This window comes from Ostrinia nubilalis, chromosome 6 (assembly GCF_963855985.1).
Source record: "Ostrinia nubilalis chromosome 6, ilOstNubi1.1, whole genome shotgun sequence".
In the NCBI taxonomy this organism is placed as follows: Eukaryota; Metazoa; Arthropoda; class Insecta; order Lepidoptera; family Crambidae; genus Ostrinia; species Ostrinia nubilalis.
Window position 1 is genome coordinate 106,930 of NC_087093.1, and position 19,410 is coordinate 126,339.

General features: G+C 39.8%; 1 protein-coding gene across 1 annotated transcript; it reads left to right on the forward strand.

Moving 5' to 3' along the window:
• Positions 1–12,114: 12,114 nt before the first annotated feature.
• Positions 12,115–17,169, forward strand: LOC135072762 (low-density lipoprotein receptor-related protein 11). Its single transcript, XM_063966799.1, has 3 exons — positions 12,115–12,357; positions 16,796–16,965; positions 17,043–17,169. Exons 1-3 carry the CDS (start codon positions 12,115–12,117, stop codon positions 17,167–17,169), a joined length of 540 nt encoding a protein of 179 aa, XP_063822869.1.
• The last annotated feature ends 2,241 nt before the right edge of the window (positions 17,170–19,410 follow it).

Consider the following 19,410-nt stretch of genomic DNA (forward strand, 5'->3'; position numbering starts at 1 on the left):
ACCTCTGCTTAAACTCCCATGAGTGCACAGAGGTACGCAGGTAACCGCGTGTGATGCTCATAGTAATTTTCGATACAGAACCCCGTACATACGTCATACATATTATAGAAAGAAAACACCCAGACCAATACAAACAAATATGTTTCTGCAAAATTTTAGTATGATATTTTTATTTATTAATAAACAAAGAGACTGCACAAAATTGATGCGTGTACTGATTAATGTTATTAACCACATGCAAAGCTTCGTGAATTGCAACAACTATAATTTATTATCCAAGCTCTAAATAATCGCTACTAAGAGTAACTTATCATAAAATGTTTTTCCAATCGCTCAAGCTCCCAAGGGCCTACCGATAGATCGGGTGACGTAATCTTGAAATTCTTTAAGCCGGCGCAGAACTTCCAGAAGGTCGGGCGACGCCACGGCCACTTTGAACCGTGTTTACTTCTGCAGTTATATTTTATATTTATTCGATTCTAGAATATATTTCCAAAAACTCTGAAAGTTGTTTTAATTTGTATCACTTGGATATGATTTGTATTAGAAAGTGTTGTGAGTGTGACGCTTGAAGGGAAGGAAGTCAACCTAACCTAACCAACTGCGTATTTCTATACTGTGTAGCTGGAAATTGTGGCGGGAGCTCTTTGGCGCGCTGTCTTCGGCGAAGAATTGCGCGCGCAGATTTTGACAGCGCGAAATACCTACTTTAGCAGAAATACCAAGCCTTAATAAGTGGTTAGGAAGGTGGTACGTATTGAAAAGGCTCTGTCGAGAAGCCACGAGGCGAAAAGATACTATCAAACACAACCAAGCGTGTTTCCTCTGCGTAGGCATTATTATTTGTACTACAAAGATAATTTTTACTGTACTAATAATAGACAAATCTGGTGTTATTTTGTGCTCTTAAGTGTAGTGAATTGATTTAGTAAAAATGTCGAGAATCTGAATTTGAAAAAAGAAAACAATACGAAAACTATATCTACACATCGCGCGCACACAGCGAATCTGGTCGTGGGCGTAACGTTGGATTGGCCACATCGTGATGTGCCCGAGCATATCGTGATACGCCGACACTTCATGATCTGCCTAACTTACACGGAAACGAAAAGTGATCTCACTCGATTAAGACCAACACATTTTACGATTTATTTTTATATTACAGACTAGCTTTCCGTCCGCGGCTTCGCCCGCGTGGAATTTTGTCTGTCACAGAAAACTTTATCGCGCACATCCCTGTTTCAAAAACCGGGATAAAAGCTATCCTATGTCCTTTCCCGGGACTCAAGCTATCTCAAAATCGGTTCAGTGGTTTAGGCGTGAAAGCAAGACAGACAGACAGGCAGACAGAGTTACTTTCGCATTTATAATATTAGTATAGATAGAAGTAAATATAGATAAAAATATTTACACATCTAATATCGTGTTGTTATTGGCATACTGAAGTTATACATATTGAAGTTAGAAACATTGAATTAAAACTCGTACACCTCAATTTTTTAAAATAGGCTTTTAAAAGCATTTTTCGGATAGATCCAGTTTATTCTGTAATATTGGTACCGTTGTGAAGCACTTTCAGGATCAGTAAGCAATTTTTCGATGTCTTGTATAGTTTAGAAATACATAATCGAGTGAGAACTTATCGTTTCCACCCTGTATACTTGGGTTTTGCGAAAACCGTTCGAGGAAAGGGCGCGAGAAGGCGACTGGAAACTTTTCATAGCTTCTTCATGCAATTTTAGTCACTTTAGGAAACAACATTGTGCTTTTTATTTATTTATTTTTGTGAGAGCTTTACGAAACAACATTGTGCTTTTTGTGTATTTTTTTTTTACTCTTATCTCGTTTAGAACGGCTTTTTATTATTTTAGTAGGTAGGTAGTTTAATTTGATTCAACACGAGCGGATCTTTTACACGTATTGAAATAAGTTGATCACTTATCTTTGCTGTCTGGCTGGCGTCAGAAACAGATTTAGTTATTCTAGCTAGTGTATTCACCCGCCGCGCCAGGAGGGGGCGGCGGCGCGTGGCTGGCGCGACGGCGCGAGCAGGGGCGGGCGGGCCGTCAAAGGGCTTTTGTCCCGCTGAAAGCGTTTTGTTCCTTCAAGTTCCGGCAGCGTCAGGTGCGTGCGACAAAGATAAAGCACGAAAAACTGATAATAACGATAGGTAGATAATTCGCTTGCTTCAGCCGAATGACGCCACTGCTGGATTTCGGATTTGGAAGATTTCAACAACGACCGGCCCTGCGCCGCCCGCATCCAGGCATCTCCCGTGACCTTCAGCAGATCGTCGTCGGTCCACCTAAAGGGGGGCCTGCCCACACTACGTCTTCCGGCTCGTGTTCTACTCGAGAACTTTTCTGCCCCAGCGACCATGAGCTCTGCGAGCTATGTGCCCCGCCCACTGCCACTTGATTTTAGCGATTCTGCGGGCTATGTCAGTCACTCTGGTTCTCCTGCGGATCTCCCCACTTCTGATTCGATTCCGCAGGGAAACTCCGAGCTCGCTCCGTCGCCCTTTGGGTGACCTTGAACCTTCTTATGAGGCCCATAGTAAGCGACTACGTCTCAGAGAGAGATATGAAAACTGTCAACCATGATCATTAAAAAAAAAAGATTTAATTTATCAACAAGCTTTTACAATTCTTTAGTTTACGCAGTCTCACACGCAAGTTTTTGTTGTTTTAAAATCCAATAATTTTAGATTTCATTCAGATTCTATAGTTATCAGTCAGTGGGTAGGTTAGGTATAGCTAATACATGTCAGCTGCTTGGTGTCCTTATTAAGTTTTAATGGAACAATATTGTTATAGCGATAATATTGATAAGATAACTCGATACGTTATCAGGCCCAGGAGCTGCTTACGCCACAAAACAAGTATGGTGAGGAGGACTGAGGGCCTCTTTTAATTATTAAAAGAATCAATAAATACATTATGTATAGTGTTATTTACTTATGTATACGAGTTATATTTATTTAGCACATGATAGGGCTAAAGTGTGCGTGGCACAAGAACGTTTTTCTTACTTTCATGGTTAACATAAAAAATAAAGCGACTATGTTTTAATTAATTGCATTATGTTTAACTACATAATATATTTTATATTAAACTTGCAAAATGATTAGCTTTATTGCCATCAATTAAATAAAATAAAATGTCTATTTTTTAAATAATATTTAAAAAAAATACCCGACTGTTAATATTTGAGGGATGGAGTTAGTAATAAAGGGTCTAACTATTAGAAATCTAAAAATTATTTGAATTGATTTTCAAGAAAAAATATATCTTTTATATTCAACTATAGTAATCCCAAATTAAACAATCAGCGATCTCCAATAGTGTCTTGTACCAAAGCCGTGAACGAATCGTTAAGAACGATGGTTTTTCTTTTTTCAGAGAGGAGTTTTCGCGATATACGTAGGTACCTACTGTTTGTTTCGTGTCACAAACGATGAACAATATACAACTTACTTAAGTACAATACAAACTTATGAATTACGTACACTACATACACAATCGTAAATATGCATTACCTATCGATTTTTTTCACATGCGCGTGAAATCACCGAAAACCAACGAATTAGCCTTCACAATAAAGGTGGTATACTATTGTAGCAACAGACCGGCAAAGTGCGGGTCTCGCTCCGCCGCGCGCGCTCCGTCATACATCGGCTGCGCCGGCGCTGCTAGCTAGCGCAACTGAAGGAGTAAGCTAGGTATGTACATCATGAAGTCGCTTCCTTCTGAACTAACCTGCGTTATCAAATAGCGCTGCCATACGGAACGGCTGCGACTGGTTTCTTAATAGCTTATTTTATGAAATGTGATTTGTAATGTGAAGTCCTAGGTATATCATATAGTCTTAATGTCATCGTTATCATCGACACAAAACAGACAGATGTTAATCATGTCATGATGTGATGTCGAAAGTTGGAAACTGCTATATTAAGTAAGAATATAGCATTTTATGTATTTTAGGTATGATAGGTTACGTTATTCTGATAAATAAATTGTTTTTTCTCTGATAGCTTGGCTGGAAAAAATATTTTCCTATCTCATCGATACATACAGGGTGTCCTAGAATGGGTGAATCAAACTGCTAGGGGAGGTAGCTCTACTAATGTACTATCCCTAAAAATATGAAGAAAAAAATTATGAGTTCGGATTTTTTTTTTTCAAATAAAGTGCTCTAAAATCGAAATCTAGTCATTATTTTCAAAAGTTTGTTTACAGATAAACGAAGCGATCATGTACAATCAATATTAGTAAGAAAAAAGTACAAATAAACTCCAAACGCAGCAATTATAGCCATACCTGGGCAAAGCTGATTTATTTTCACTTTTTCAAAAAATATATTTTAGGGATAGTACATTAGTAGAACTGCCTCGCCTAGCAGTTTGATTCGCCCATTCTGGGACACCCTGTAGAACGAATGAAATAGAAAGTGGTCCATTTCGATTAAGTTTTGGCAGATGTTGCTTTAAAACTACTCGAGCCTTATTCTGTAGCTTGTTGACTATAATCCTACTCTATCAGGGCGCACCCAAAGTTGCCTGTTCAGGAGTTATGAGGTTTCAAAAAATGTAGAAAAAAACCGGCCAAGTGCGAGTCGGACTCGCGCACAAAGAGTCCCGTACTTTCGTATGACAATATTGTTGTTGTATGGGATTTAAGGGGGGATTTAAATAGCGACAACAGTGAATCATCTGTGAAAATTTCAAATGTCTAGCTATCACGGTTCATATACAGCCTGGTGAGTAATATTGTAATATCGAGCAAAAAACATATTTTTTAAAAACAAAAGCTCGTTATATGATTTGATTACATAATTGTGATTGGTCATATAAAATGATGTAAGTGTCGTATCTATCTTTTACCTGATGAATGAATACCTAGATTTCTTAAAAATATGAGAAAAAATAAAAAGCAACATTACCATAGTACTTACTTAAAATAGGTAAGAACATTTTGCATGCACAAATCACATACATAAACTTTACAATTTAAAATAGTTTTAGAACACATTTTTTATCAACATATTAAGCAAATTAACATTTTAAAAATAGTTTTCTTAAGAAGTATAAAATATTCAAATACCTACTTAAATTGTAAATTCCATGCATAGCTTAACGCCACTCAACTGCGGCCCGACCTTTAGATAACATATCGGCCCGTTGCGATTGCGTGCGTGTGGACTGCATGCAGGCACATGCACTCTGATCATTGCAGTCGATCCATTAAACCAAAATTTTGATATTATGTATAGAATTTTTTTCCACTGGGAACATAAAGATAGACATTTTAAAATCAGATACATATTAACTCAGTAGTGACCTAGACTTGTTGATGAAACTTTGTATGGATAATTTTTGTATTATTAGTCCATTTCCTTCCATATATGTACTTAGAATTTTTGACGAATTTCAATATCTAATCACTACATGCGATATATCATTGGAAAGAAAAGAAGCTAGAGATGTTTTCAAGATCATTGGCAATCCATTATCACCTTTAATATTTTTTAAATCAAAATCTAAGTTGAATTTTTTATCATGGTTTGTACTTTTGTCAAACTTTGGCGGCTCGTAACTAGCTATCCAATCATTATCTGGATCTGAAATTTATTTTATTTGACTAAAAACATATTCGATATTAATATCCAATAAAAAATGCGGTTGAAAATACGCAGTTTCTAGGTCAAATTTTAGAAAAAATTAAACAAAATCAAAAATATCAATTAAAAAAAAAGTTGCTCACTTTGGGTCAAATGGCCGAAATTGTATTCTTAAAATGACCTTACCTATACACCCACGAAGTTTGTCTAACCTTCCGCCAAACACCCTGTATAATTGTATTTCATATTAACTAATTATTTATCATGTCAATTTAAAAATTTTAATTTTTCTCTGGAATCCAACAATAGCAAAATTGTCGTACGAATCCCTTCGTGCGTGAGTCCGACTTGCATTTTATTTATTTATTTATTGACAAAGATCTGCCAACAACACATCTTTACACAAACAAGTAATTTTTACGGTTTTTTATAATTCGAGGGCCTAGTGTGAGTTTACATCAAACGTGAGCGCGTCAAAAAATGACATTAAATGTATGACGGATTGTACAGCGCCCCTGGCGGGAAACGTTCAAAAACTAAAATTTTCATACATTTTTTTATGTAAACTCACACTCAGCCCACTGTAAAGATATCGAAGCTTCAAGCTCAATGTTGAATCATCCATTGACTTCCATTTGTAACCGACTTCAACAAAAGGAGGAGGGGTGGGTTTTTTATTTTTTGTATGTAGGTAGGTACCTACTACACCGATTACGCCAACTCCGAGAATATCAATCATGGTCTTAAATATGTGTCCTAATAAATAACGTAATATGTTTTATACTTTTTAGTGTACTTTTTGGAGGCGGTTTAGTTTTTGAAGTTGGTTTCTTTAAACGCAGTTTTTTTATTAAAATTGTTTGCCTTTGTGGTTCAGGTATTACTGTTGACCGGAATAAAATTAATGATTAGGAGCTTCCTACTAGGCATAGGTACTACTACCTACCTATCTACATTCGCATTCCTGCTACCTACTGGCTTACTGAAGTAACAAGATTAAATGGATTCTATTTCATTCTACAGGGAGGTATTAGGTACCTACCTATTTATTTAATTAGATAGGCTAATGAGTTATAAAACTATGTGTACCGATCATAAGGGGATGATTTTAATATTCCATCCTAAAAAAGCTTAAGTAGGTACCTACTTAAGTATGTATTACAGTCAGCGTTAGATAGATGGAAGCATTTAAGATGTAACCAGTCAAAGTAAGCTTTGTTTGAAGCACCCAAAGTAGTCAATATATTATAGTTCCAAAATACTGAACTGTCCTATCCCTGACATTGACAGCGGGGCGCCACCGTCAATACCGGGTCGCTAGTTCCAATTTTTGCCATGTTGGAAACCATATAGTTGAACGATGGTAGCGCCCCCCTGTCATTGAGTTTGGTGGGACAGTTCAGCGTGGGTCATCTATATCTTAGCAACACTGTTCTCAATTTTATATGAGCTGTCAGGATGTTCAAAAATATGTATGCAGCAGACATACCTACAAGCTGTCATGATTTTTTTATAATCCATTTCAAACGCCTGACTTCAAAAAGGTCATAACAAAAATATCTTAAAACTTTATTAAAAATATGTTAATCAAAATAAACCCTATCACTACTAGAGATTAAGAAAATAATCATTTTCCTATTAAGAAAAAGTAAGTACTTATGACGACTACGCCTGCTTAGATACGATTGAACTACACTCGACGTCAAATAAATCGCACCTCCCGCGACAAGCATTTTCAAACGTATGCATCCCCACTTCCCACCAATATTGTTACCATTTAAAAGCCTAGTTCTAACCTTCATTTCATTAAAGGAAAGGTTTTTACCCCAAAAATGTGTCTTTAGAAGGATCCAGAGTCACTTCTTCAAAAAATAGGTAGTTACGCTAGAGCCAACTTTTATGGCTATAAAACTGTTAAGTTGGGTTTAATTGCTATCCATCTGTTAAAGAGGACACGTGAAATCATTATTTGGTTTTATAACCATAAAAATTGGTCTAATTGATCCCATAGGTGGGCCCAAAGTGAGGTATTTTTTCAAGTCACATTTATGGTATATGTTAATCATTTATTAAGAAATCAAATGTGTTTTTCTTTAAGGATATTTATTGGGCTTTCAAATAACACCAATATTGTTGGGGTACCATGATTGTGTCAGAAGAAAATCGTTAAAGTTCGCGTCGCGGAAGGTGCGGTTTATTTGATGTTGAGTATAGTATTTATCTGCATACATATTTTTGAACATCCATCCTCCTGACAGCTCATATAATATGGAGAACAATGTTGCTAAGATATATTGTTTTGAACGAAATGGTTGGAGCACCTTTGAACTTTATTAATTTCCTTTTTTAAGTGGTATTATGATACTCTAACTTTTCTAATACTTCGTAGAAGGTTCTTACATAAAAAATAAGCTTCTATCTAGGAAGAAGAAGAATGAAATCAGTCAAATTTAGAAGATATTTAATTAGGTATGAAATCTCCCCTAGGTAGGCACAGAATAAATACTAGAGTAAGTAGGTACCTACTTTACTACACGTCAGTTTATCTTGCTTACGCTGATAATAGGAAGGAATAATACATACATACATAACCTACTTAACCTTAGGCCTTTGATGCGAGAGCAACACAAAATATCTATCAATTATGTGTTTATCCTACTTCCACACTATGTTGTTTACACGAAACATTCACCTTGCAAAACCTAACTTACTTTAAAATGCCTACTACCTTTAATAAGAATGAATTTTGACATGACATTGCAGCAACTTCATCATAATTTGATAGGTAGGTACATACCTAGCTACTCACAGCAGGTAGGTATTCAATAACTTAATTTTTTTATAGTAATTATGTTGCTACCAACAACAAATTAATATGTTATCATCAAAAACAACAAAATAGGTTCGGTACTTCGGTATCGGTACCGATACCTACCTTTCCCTAACGACCAGATTACCATAAATCATAGTTTGCACCTGGCCGAGTTAGTTTATAACTTACTACCAACTTACTTATGTGTTATTTTCCTGTTCCTTATTAATACTTATTATACAAACTTATTAGGAAAATATATAAATAAAATAATGAATGACAATAATGAGGGTAGATTTCAGCTGGGCAACTAAGGAATTTAAACATTTATAGGTGTAATTATAATATTCAAAGTGGGATAATGTAATGGACAAATAAGACAAGACATGCGAAACGTGCGCGTTATGCGCCCACATTTCATCTCACAATACCGAGATCGCGACGGCGGTCAGTGGCCCCGAGAGGCCGCGGGAGCAATCCGCTGTCGCACACCGCGCCTTGCAGCCGACGAGTGGGCACCGACACAGAACACTGATACAGCGCACGCCACGAATCGGTCACACTGTCACACAGCACTGAGGCACGTTCGACGGACACCAGCGAGCGACGCCGCACGCTGCTGGCACTGTACTGCGCCCCGCCTGCGCCGGCCGCCGGGGCTCCGCCGAGAGCGCGGCGGGCGGGGGGCGGTGACCGCGCACAGCTGATAGCCATTCCGACATCTCCGCTGTATTTTGTGTCCGCTGTTACTAAAGTCATCACCCGAACTGCAAGCAGTGCATCAAAGACATAACACCTTGTTGCATTTCACGAGTTCGAATGTTAAACACGCAAGCTACAACCTACACATCAAGTAGGTACGAGAGCAACATAATCAACTTCAACAGTTCCACAGACTGGTGAAACAATTTGATCGCATAATGTGACTCAGGGACAGAACGCCCGGCTAGAATTTTACTAAATATCCCAACTGTAAGAGGACTTTGTTAGTAAGATCGACCCATGTTCAAGAATTATTTCATCGAAACAGTTCAGAAATTCCAATCAAATCGCAAACCTATACAAGTAACCCGAATTGATCAAATGAACAAAATAGGTTAAAGTTTGCAATCGAGACACAGTTACATTCGAGACAGCTATTTCAACTTTCCATGTACCGCAAAGCAAGCCACAGACATTCTACCTGCCAAATGAGTCAGTCACGAGACATGGGCATCGATCATGTCTCTAACAGTTGAGCTGAGGAGGAAGTATACAACAAAACTGACTGAAACTGTGTGAATGGAACTTGATAAAGATACACACAATACACACAACATCTAGATGTACAACACACACTCTTGTACATATCTATCAAATCATGCAATAGAAGAAGAGAGAGAAACCAACCGCATAGAGTAGTTTATAACTCGAAACTAATGCGAATCAATTCCGAGATATCCGTTGTTTTGTCTTTGTTTGAGCATGAACTTTACCACAATACCGAATTGCACATCAGCTGGAATGAAAATGGAGTGCAACTGGTAAGGAGACTGGAATTGAAGCGCTAATCCCGCTAATGAATTGGAGACAGTACAAATTAGCTCAGCCCTGGATATAACAAACAAAATCATTATCCTAGATGAGAAAAGAACAAAAAAACGAGAGAAACCTGCGCAAGGAGTTCCAGCCAGATACCTACACCTCTTGAGAAACAAAATATGAAAGCGAGTGATGCACGAAGCTTTGTCCCTTACCTACCAGAGATAATAATTAGGACATTGTCCTTTGGCGGAGAATATTATTTGATACGTACTATGCCTACTATGCCTCCATTGACTATTGTTTAGTATTGTCAAAAGTATTATTTTTGTGGAGGTCAATAAATAACGGGTTATCGAAAGGAAACATGCATGAGTTTTACATAACAAGAAAATAAAATAATAACGTATATACTTCAAACAGTTAGGTGATTGTAAAATATACATATTAGATATCTAAGATTAGCACTGACGACGCCACACATTTCAGACGCAATTTGACGCTACCTACATTAGTAATGAATGAATTCTGACTTTGATCATCAACTTTTGCTGTTGAAAGTCAACGTACTTACACACTGAGCAATAAATGATTGGGTATTGTTGATTGATTTAAATTCATTTTGCAGATAAGTATTAGTGAAACAGACGGAGTTGGTCGTTTGGTGGTACCACAGGTGGTACTATTAAATTAACATTATGTAGTGTACTATGCAAAAGCATCACTGGACTCCAGCCAAGGCGTGGGTGGTGGGCACTAATTCTTTAGATTAATTCTGTCCGCTTAGAAAGAACTAAAGAAAAAAACTCCAGCTATGTATGCTCCACACTCTGTGTAAGCTAAATATCTCAGATAGACGACTTACATGGAAAAAAGATCAATATTTTTAACTTTCCGCTCAACAAGCACACGTCATAATTTGACAAAAGGATTCATTCGCTCTAACCAGTTATTCCCTAAATTTTTACCCTCATAAAATGCTGTATGTACCTCACTTTCGCATGTTAGTAAAATTTAATAATATGTATTTAAACCCATTATTAAAAGACACAAGATTACGATAATTTTAAATGTTTTTTTTTTTGTTGAATAGATATTACTTATTATATTAACACACCGATTCATAGGCTGATATTACTTGTATTAACACACAGATTCATGGGCTTGATGGATAAAAAAACACGTCAAATCAACAAGCCATCTTCATACATTTTCATCGATTCTTGTTCAGGTTACAAAGATAAATATGGCAAATTCCTATTGATATTAATTATGATTAGTAGGTATTTTTGGGGATGTTTTTTTATTTTAATTGTGCTACTTTATTTTAAAAAAAAAACATAAAAATAAATGAAGTATAGAATGCAGGTAGAGGCAATTTAAACTTCAGCATAATTCGAGGGCGTGTCAGGGGCAGGGGTCAAGAAGAAAGGCAGGAGGCGGCCGAGCCTGCCGCGGGCCCGGGCCCGCCTCGGCCGCGCACCAGGCAGCCATTAGTAATGTTGTGTACTCACGCCGCTCCTGAACTTGAAGAACAGCGACATGAGGCGCGCAGTGCTGGGGCTGGGTGCGGGCCGCGGTCGCGCCGACACTGCCGCGCCCGCCGCCGCCGCGAGCCCCGCTCTACGACGCGGACGATACGCGCCGCTTCAGCAGCCGGCTACCCTTTTCCCGCACGGGGATGGTCAATTGTGGCCGCTCGAAACTCGCTGAAAATTACATTAACATATCAGAAAAGCCGGGCTGCGGTGCACGGCGAAACATAATTAAAGGCGAGAGTGAATAGGCACTTACAGGGCAGATATGTATCATCCTAGACTGCATCTCACTTAACACCAGGTGCGATTGCGGTCAAATACCTGCCTTGTCTAGCATAAAAAAAAAAATTCTATTGAGCCGATTTAAGAAAAAATTTCACCATTAAAATCCTACATTATTTCATATAAGATGAGCTTAGGCGGTACAAACTTCGCCGGGTCAACTATATCGTTAGTTTAGTCGGCGAATCCACCGATTAGTACATCAGCGGCGGGGCACGAGGCGCAGACGCGTTTGTATCGATCGGCGGCCGACTCGAGCCGTCCGGACGGGGCCGGTCAGGTGCGCGCAGCTCGCCGGAGCGGCCGCGCGTAGACAGCAAGCAGCACCCGGCTGGAAGCGACATGCGCGTGCGGGCGGCGCTGTGGTGGCTGGCGCTGGCGGGCGCGGTGGCGCGCGCGCGCGAGCTGGACCCGGCGGCGTGCGGCGCGCGCTTCGACGTGCAGCGCGACAAGATCATCCGCACGGAGGAGTCGCGCGAGATGGGTGCGCGCTACCTGTCCGAGCTGGACGTGGGCGCGCGCCACGAGTGCCTGCGCCTCTGCTGCGAGACGGACTCCTGTGACGTTTTTGTTTATGAGGAAAAGGTATCCAAACTGGTGAAATGAAAAGTGATCGATATACCTACATTGGGTTCAGTTCAGAAACGTAGGAAATAAAAAACTACATATTATATTGGGGCGACGACACAAGGGGCTATGACGCAGTTTCATACTGTATCTAACCGTTTGTTTACTCAAAGACTAGCCGTTACATTAACACTTGAGTGCGCTGCGCAAATAGTACTGTGCATACACGTACACAGAGACCATGCGTGATGTCTAATTTACTTATTGAATAACACACTACCACCGTGTGCTCATTCAAGTGTCACAAATTAAGGTAAGTGCCCCCTACTTCGGTATATTAAGGCTCTTACGACTTTAACATTTTATTTAGAAATAACCAATCATGATATCAGTATGAAAGCTTTTGTATGCTAAACTTTGGTCTTTTGACAGTAAGTTAATACATAATTTATAGTTATATAGTTTGAACTTTTTTTTATATTAATTGTTCTGCGGACCTCTAGTTTGGATCCTGTTTCGTGACAAAATTTTGCTCTGTTTCTAAGTTCGTGAACTCATGTCCCCTATTTCGGTATAAGGTTTTATGCATCCAGTTAGGATATTTTAATAATGATTAAGTGTTTAATAAATTTAAAAACGATAATAAAAATTTAGAATAAAATAATTATGTGAAATTGTCGATATTACTTACCTGAAATATTCATAAGAAATAATGTGAGTCTAGTATAATACAATTTTTATTTGTTATTTCTAACAATATGTGGAAATATTTATATAACCATTAGAAATGTAGAGGGGGGGGGAAACTTACCCCCCCCCCTTCGTACGCATAAAATATTTCTAGCGATATGTGAAAATATTTATATAAGGTGTTATTTTTTGTACTGATCATACTTTACCAACGCATCTAATAAAATCATACAAATACAACCCAAGTGTTTTTAAAAAAAAATTCAGGCTAGTTTTTGTTTTTACTTTTCCTAACAAAAAAAAGATATTATTTTTACAACCATCCTGTCTTCACTCACTGCCTCTCTCTCTTTCTTTACTCATTTCATTCATACGAGTACGAACAATGGCCGCGCGCATTCATTCAACGTTCACACACATAAAGGTTAGATTACACTAAACCTACGTTACCAAAAATTATCACTCGTGAGTATGTACGATGTTACGTCATGTTAATAGGTACTACGCGCTGGGAGAAACTAAATCTAGCTACATAAGTAGGTAAATAAGTGTATTTTCATTAGTGTAATAGCGGGGGACTTTTCCAACGAACCGAGGCGAATCATCCGCGTTAAACTAGAAATTTAAAAAAGGATAGAAATTGGAATTCAATATCTACGGTTTCGTAATGCCTACGCAATTTATTTAGAGACGTAATAAAAAATTGATAGGTACATACCTATTACTACTTCGCTTCGCTTCAGTGGAAATGCACCCTAATATTGAATATGAATAGATGTTGTAAATAAAACTCACTGATCAATTTTCCTGGTTTTAATTCCTAAATTATGATTTGCCATCACACTTTAGATTCATTGATTTTACTTATTCACACATTTACCTATTTTGAATGTTGTTATTTAAAGTTCCTAGGTTATTATTACACTAATCACAATACATTTTGAACGTCAAGCCTTTGTTGAATGTTCACGTAAACACTGTCTTGCACTGTCTAATCTAGCCACGATCGAATTGAGGTAATGCTTTCGGGCTGCACACTTGCTTGCTGTTCACTAGACACCACGTCGGATGTTGTATTCACAATTCGCGCACTAACTTTTTTACGGAAAAAGTCCCTTTCGCGTAAACAAGCACTCATCTGTCCAAATCACACTGTAGGTATGTACCTAGGTAGACTTCCGCAATAACCATCGATAGAACTAGGTCGCGGTCGTGGCCCTTTGGCAACAACTCCTTGATAAGGCATTCCTCGCATGGCATGGCTCGCATCTGGGTACCGCCAGCACTGTGCCGGTGATTGAAATTGAAATCCAGAACTTCGTCCTCGAAGCGCACGGAATCTCGTCAAGTCAGGATACGGCTGCGCTCCCTGAAGCGCTGCGCGGCTCCAAACAAGCAATGAAGGTTTTCGACTCGTCAATGTTTCTCGTCGGCCAGTTAAGTGTGCCCGAAACATAATTTCACCTGCGTTTTGTTATTGATCAAGCGCGGCATTGTAATAAATCACACATACACTGCAATACGTTTGGGCGCATTGGACGGACTGGGACGATTATTTATGTTGTTGCGCTCCCGCATGCCGATCGGCGGCTCGGCGCGGGCTGTGGGCGCGGAGCGACTGGCATGGCAGCGAGCGATATCAATATGGCCGACTCACGCGGCGCGGCACGTGGCAGGTCGTTGCCCTCGGCCGGCTACTACGATAGTGCGTACAAACGAATACTCACCGCGCTCAAAGGATGATTTATTTTTTATTTTTTTCGAAACATTCTTTGTCGTTTTACTCGAAAACTAGCCTGAATTTTTTTTTAAAAACACTTGGGTTGTATTTGTATGATTTTATTAGATGCGTTGGTAAAGTATGATCAGTACAAAAAATAACACCTTATATAACCATTAGAAATGTGGGGGGGACTTAACCCCCCCCGCCTTCGTACACATAAAATTTTGATTTGTAACCCCCCCCCCCCCACCCTTCTCCCCATAATCCCACCCCTGGAGCTGTTTCAAGTGAGGGTAGCCCCCCCCCCTGAAAATAATCCCAGATACGCCAATGACTCATAATAAAAAGTAAGTAATTAATTTCTTAGGTAGGTAAGTATTAAAAACTAAAAAATATGTCGATTTATTTGATGGTATGTGTCATAAAAGTACCTAACACCATACATTTATATATCACGAACTTGGAAAAAAGTAACAATAATACGGTTCCTTGTTTCGTGATACTGATTATTCCAAATTCCCCAAGTAAAATTAATGGATTATTATCAAAATGTGTCAATTAACTATTATCTATCACATATACAATACAAATAAACAAAGATAAATAAAACAAATCGAAATAAAACCAAAATTATGCTGGTACTACTTATGCTAATTTATCTTAAAATTGGTCATATATGTGAACTTCAAACTCGTGTCATATAAATTCTAGTGAACGAAACATATACCGAATTTAGGTCATGAGAAACTTAAATAAATGCATTATTTGTTTCATAACTTACATTTAAATTATCATAAATAATTATTTAAAAACCAAGCATCAAAATGTTATCCATAATATCCTTGAATCGGTAGTGTCACGAAATAGGGGACACCCGAAAAATAATATGTACGCTATTTCGTGAGTCAATTAATAGCAATTTTAAAGGAATTCTACGTTTTCATATAACTTTTTTCTAAGCCAAATCAATTGTCAAGGAACACATGAAACCACTATTACAAGTTTTATTTAAATGGACGTTCCTTCGCCTTTTTATAAGCTTAAGAAGTTGGAGCGCTAACCTTACGGTGAGAGCAACCTTTGCACGCCACACGGCTGTTTTTGGCTCTCTGAGAGTTTGAAGCTTCGTATTTCTCTCATTTTTGGCGCCACAATGTTGGTACTTGGTTTTTTAGATAGCTTAAATAATAGAGTTTTTGTAGTAATGAAGAATTTTTATAAATAATATTCCATTTGCTTATTATTTGAGCTAGAAAAAAAACTTACGAACTTACGTACTATCACGAACTAGTAGCCGTTTACCTTAATTGATTTAAGTATACGGAGCAAATGTGCCGATTTACAGTGTTATAAACGTGACTATGACTGTTTATGACGAGGCAGGCCGGCAGCGCGCGGAGCTCATGCGGGCGCGAGTAGACGCCATCGATCGGACACGTGACCGTCGTACTACATTTTATGAGGTCCTAGCCTCATGTAACCCATTTAAATTACCTACACCCCAACTGAACATGGTTGTGTGTATGATCTGTAGCTGCTGTGCATGCTGCACCTTCTCAAAACCAACTTACCTAGTAGGTAAGTACCTTACTACATACGGAACGGCTAAATCGATTTGGTATACCTACTAAACTACTTAGGCATTGGTTTTTCAAGTATTTGATGAATTTTTTTTCTCTGCATCTCCACCTAAGTCGGAAGAATGTTTATTTTTGTAAAGAATATGTCGTTGTTAACAATTGAAGGAGTCGCCAATTTGCCTTCGATTTTTTTTAAAACAGAGAGCGCTTTTAACCGGACTGCGCCGTTTGTAAAACGCGGAATCATACTCATCATTTGCACTACTAATCACTTTGCACTGTTGAGATCAACAAAATTGGCCCTCGGGTTCGGCCAAGGAACAATTGCTAGTCTTTCGCATAACATACATGCGAGTAGGCATACAGACTGATAAACAAACGTCATTATTACCTTTGTTTGTGTCACGCACGCAGTTTCGGTATTGGATAATGAGTCCCACTTAACTCGAGTGGCGTCTTCCAGAGCCCGGGCAGCTGCTACCTGTTCAACTGCGGGCCGCCCGAGGACTTCCGCTGCAAGTTCACGGCGCACGGCAACTTCAGCAGCGGCGTGCTGGCGCTCAGCCGGCGCCTGGCCGAGCTGCAGGACCAGGAGCGCCTGGCGCGCCACGAGACCGCGCTGGCCGGCCTGAGGTGAGCCGCAGTTCCACTTACCGCACCCCATAGTGAAAACAGAAAACTGTGATATTGATGGCGCTTTGCCTCCGCAGAGGCGCGACGAGCTCGACGAGCACCAGCAGCACGACGACGACGCCGGCGCCCGCGCCCGCGCCCGCCGCGCCGCCTGCGCCGCCCGGCCCTCCTCGTACGTATACACATGCTGCCCTTTCACACTGAACAAGTGGACACTCGGGCCACGGGGTTCCCTACGTAGTTTCGAATGCCGTTGTTGCGACGAACGACGCTGTTTCGCAAAACGTGTACATTTTCATTTCCTCATAATTACGTTCGAATGCTTGTGACTTTGATTTTAAGATCTGTACTAATAGTACGGTTCTTAAAAACGTTGTTTGTTGCAATGAAACATCAAACAGAGCTTTCAAAAGTATGAGGCAGTGGAAAAAAAATTTGCTCCAGCGTTCGTCGCTCCAGCGACATTCGAAACTGCACAGGGACCCCTGCCCGGGTCGGGTCCCGATTTCCGAAATCAAATCAAATCCGGATTATTTTCCTCATTTTTTAAAGGACTTATGTGCCTCTTGATCCTTAAATTCCCAGTAGGTTAGATTAGGCCCTGTGCACACCCGCGGAGCGAGAGCGTAAAGATGATCCAAACGTGCCCTCGCTCCGGCGAAGGCGGAGTGGTCAGAGGAGACGACAATATGATCGCCTCCAGTTTCCTCTCCTCGGTGATGGCCAGCGGGCCGGGGGCGTGGGGGCGCCCCCGTCCACCGTTGGACGGGATCAGCTGTGTGCTCCTAGCTGCTCCCGTCGCCCCCCGTCCTAGGGGACCTGTAGGGCCCGCCGTGTAGGCGGGCAATCGCCGTGAGGGACTGTGGTAGTGGCTTTGTCCGGAATCTCACAGTTCCTTCCCACTTAAGGCAAATGACGGAGCACCAAGGTCTTTTTACTGGGTATGCCTTGTCCTTCTGACTTGGTGAGCCCCACAAAACCCTGTCCCCGCAGGGTAGGTATGCAATTCAATGCATTTTTTCCCCGATAAAAAAAGCCCTGTGCATATGACCGTGCGTTGTAGATCAAACATAATCGTAGGTAGGTAGGTCCTTCAATATCTTCAATCACATCACATGCTACTCGAAATAGGCAGGATAAGATTATACTCGAAAACAGGCCAAGGAAGTAGAAAGATGCTGGTAAGTAGGTACTACACTGTTAGTGTGATGGCTACTAACCTGTTGTCGCAAAAGGAACATGGAAATAAAGTATGTAGGTACATAAGTATGTGCTGTGCATTGTAGCTACCTCGGTAATAATATTAAACTGGTTTTAATTTAACTATCGGTCTGCGAATTTCATCGAAACTTCAGCGTGTATTCGTAAATTGTTATAATTTGGTGACAGGACAGGAATAGATTGCGTCTGTGTAGGTACCGTGTACCGTTTCTGTGATGAGTCACGAGTTATGGTTGGATGATTACTACGCAATCTGACCTGCGTCGTGTGCTAGAAACAGGTCATTTCACTACATTACAGGGTTTAACATTACTTTAGTTTAACCAGTTTAACTTAGTAACTTCATTTTTTTTAAGGTTTTTATCGGGGGTTTCAAAGAATTAGTTTATATGACAGTACCTAATATAGTTTACCTGAGAGAAGTGCTAACGATCGCGTCGTGAGTCAGCCAGGGCGCAGGTTCGGGCCTCGGGCGCGATGGCCCCGTGTCTCGCTAATGACGCTGACTCACCGCTCGCGGCAGCGCAGCCTCGTAACGGCATCAGCATCGCGCATTGTACTTGAACACTGAGACGCCACGCCACTACCTTTTTGGGCTATCTCCGTAGTTCCGTACACTTATTTTAGCTTTTTAAACAACTTATGATACCTACCACGAGTTAGGTAGTTTGCCCAACCTCCGCAATAATTAACGATTCAGTTCAGTGGTACTCACTTAAGCACTTATAGCAAAAACAAACAATGGCGTACACAGTGCAGCGCACACAATGGACACTGGGTAAGCATTGGGTTAATATTAAGTAAATTATGTGTACCTAAGTGAGCATCGAATAATTATGTTTTGAAATCTTGACAACTTCTTTAAAGTATTCCATTGTAGAGGCGCGAATTCGCCCTCAAGTAAGGGCGTGTGCACTGTGCAGTGTGCAGGGTTCGAAAGGATAACTTTATCAATGATAATTTACGATAACTATCGTGGTAATAACAGATGAATAATTATCCCACTAATATTATAATCCTACTAATGTTACCATAAATGCGAAAGCTTGTATGGATGTCTGGATGATTGTTACTCTTTCACGCAAAACTACTGAACGGATTTTTTTGATGAAAAAAAAAAATACTCGGTCCTCGCGATATTTAGAGAGATAGTTTGTTCGCCAAGGTGATCAAAGTAGAGCTCCTGAGATTTTAGGAGAAGCCCGAGTATTCATTACAACAACG

Bases quoted from the DNA above. Each gene is read 5' to 3' on its own strand.
- LOC135072762 (XM_063966799.1), top strand. From the start codon at position 12,115: ATGCGCGTGCGGGCGGCGCTGTGGTGGCTGGCGCTGGCGGGCGCGGTG. The intron at 12,358-16,795 runs GTATCCAAACTG...GGCGTCTTCCAG, and splicing joins TTTTTGTTTATGAGGAAAAG to AGCCCGGGCAGCTGCTACCT. The intron at 16,966-17,042 runs GTGAGCCGCAGT...TTGCCTCCGCAG, and splicing joins ACCGCGCTGGCCGGCCTGAG to AGGCGCGACGAGCTCGACGA.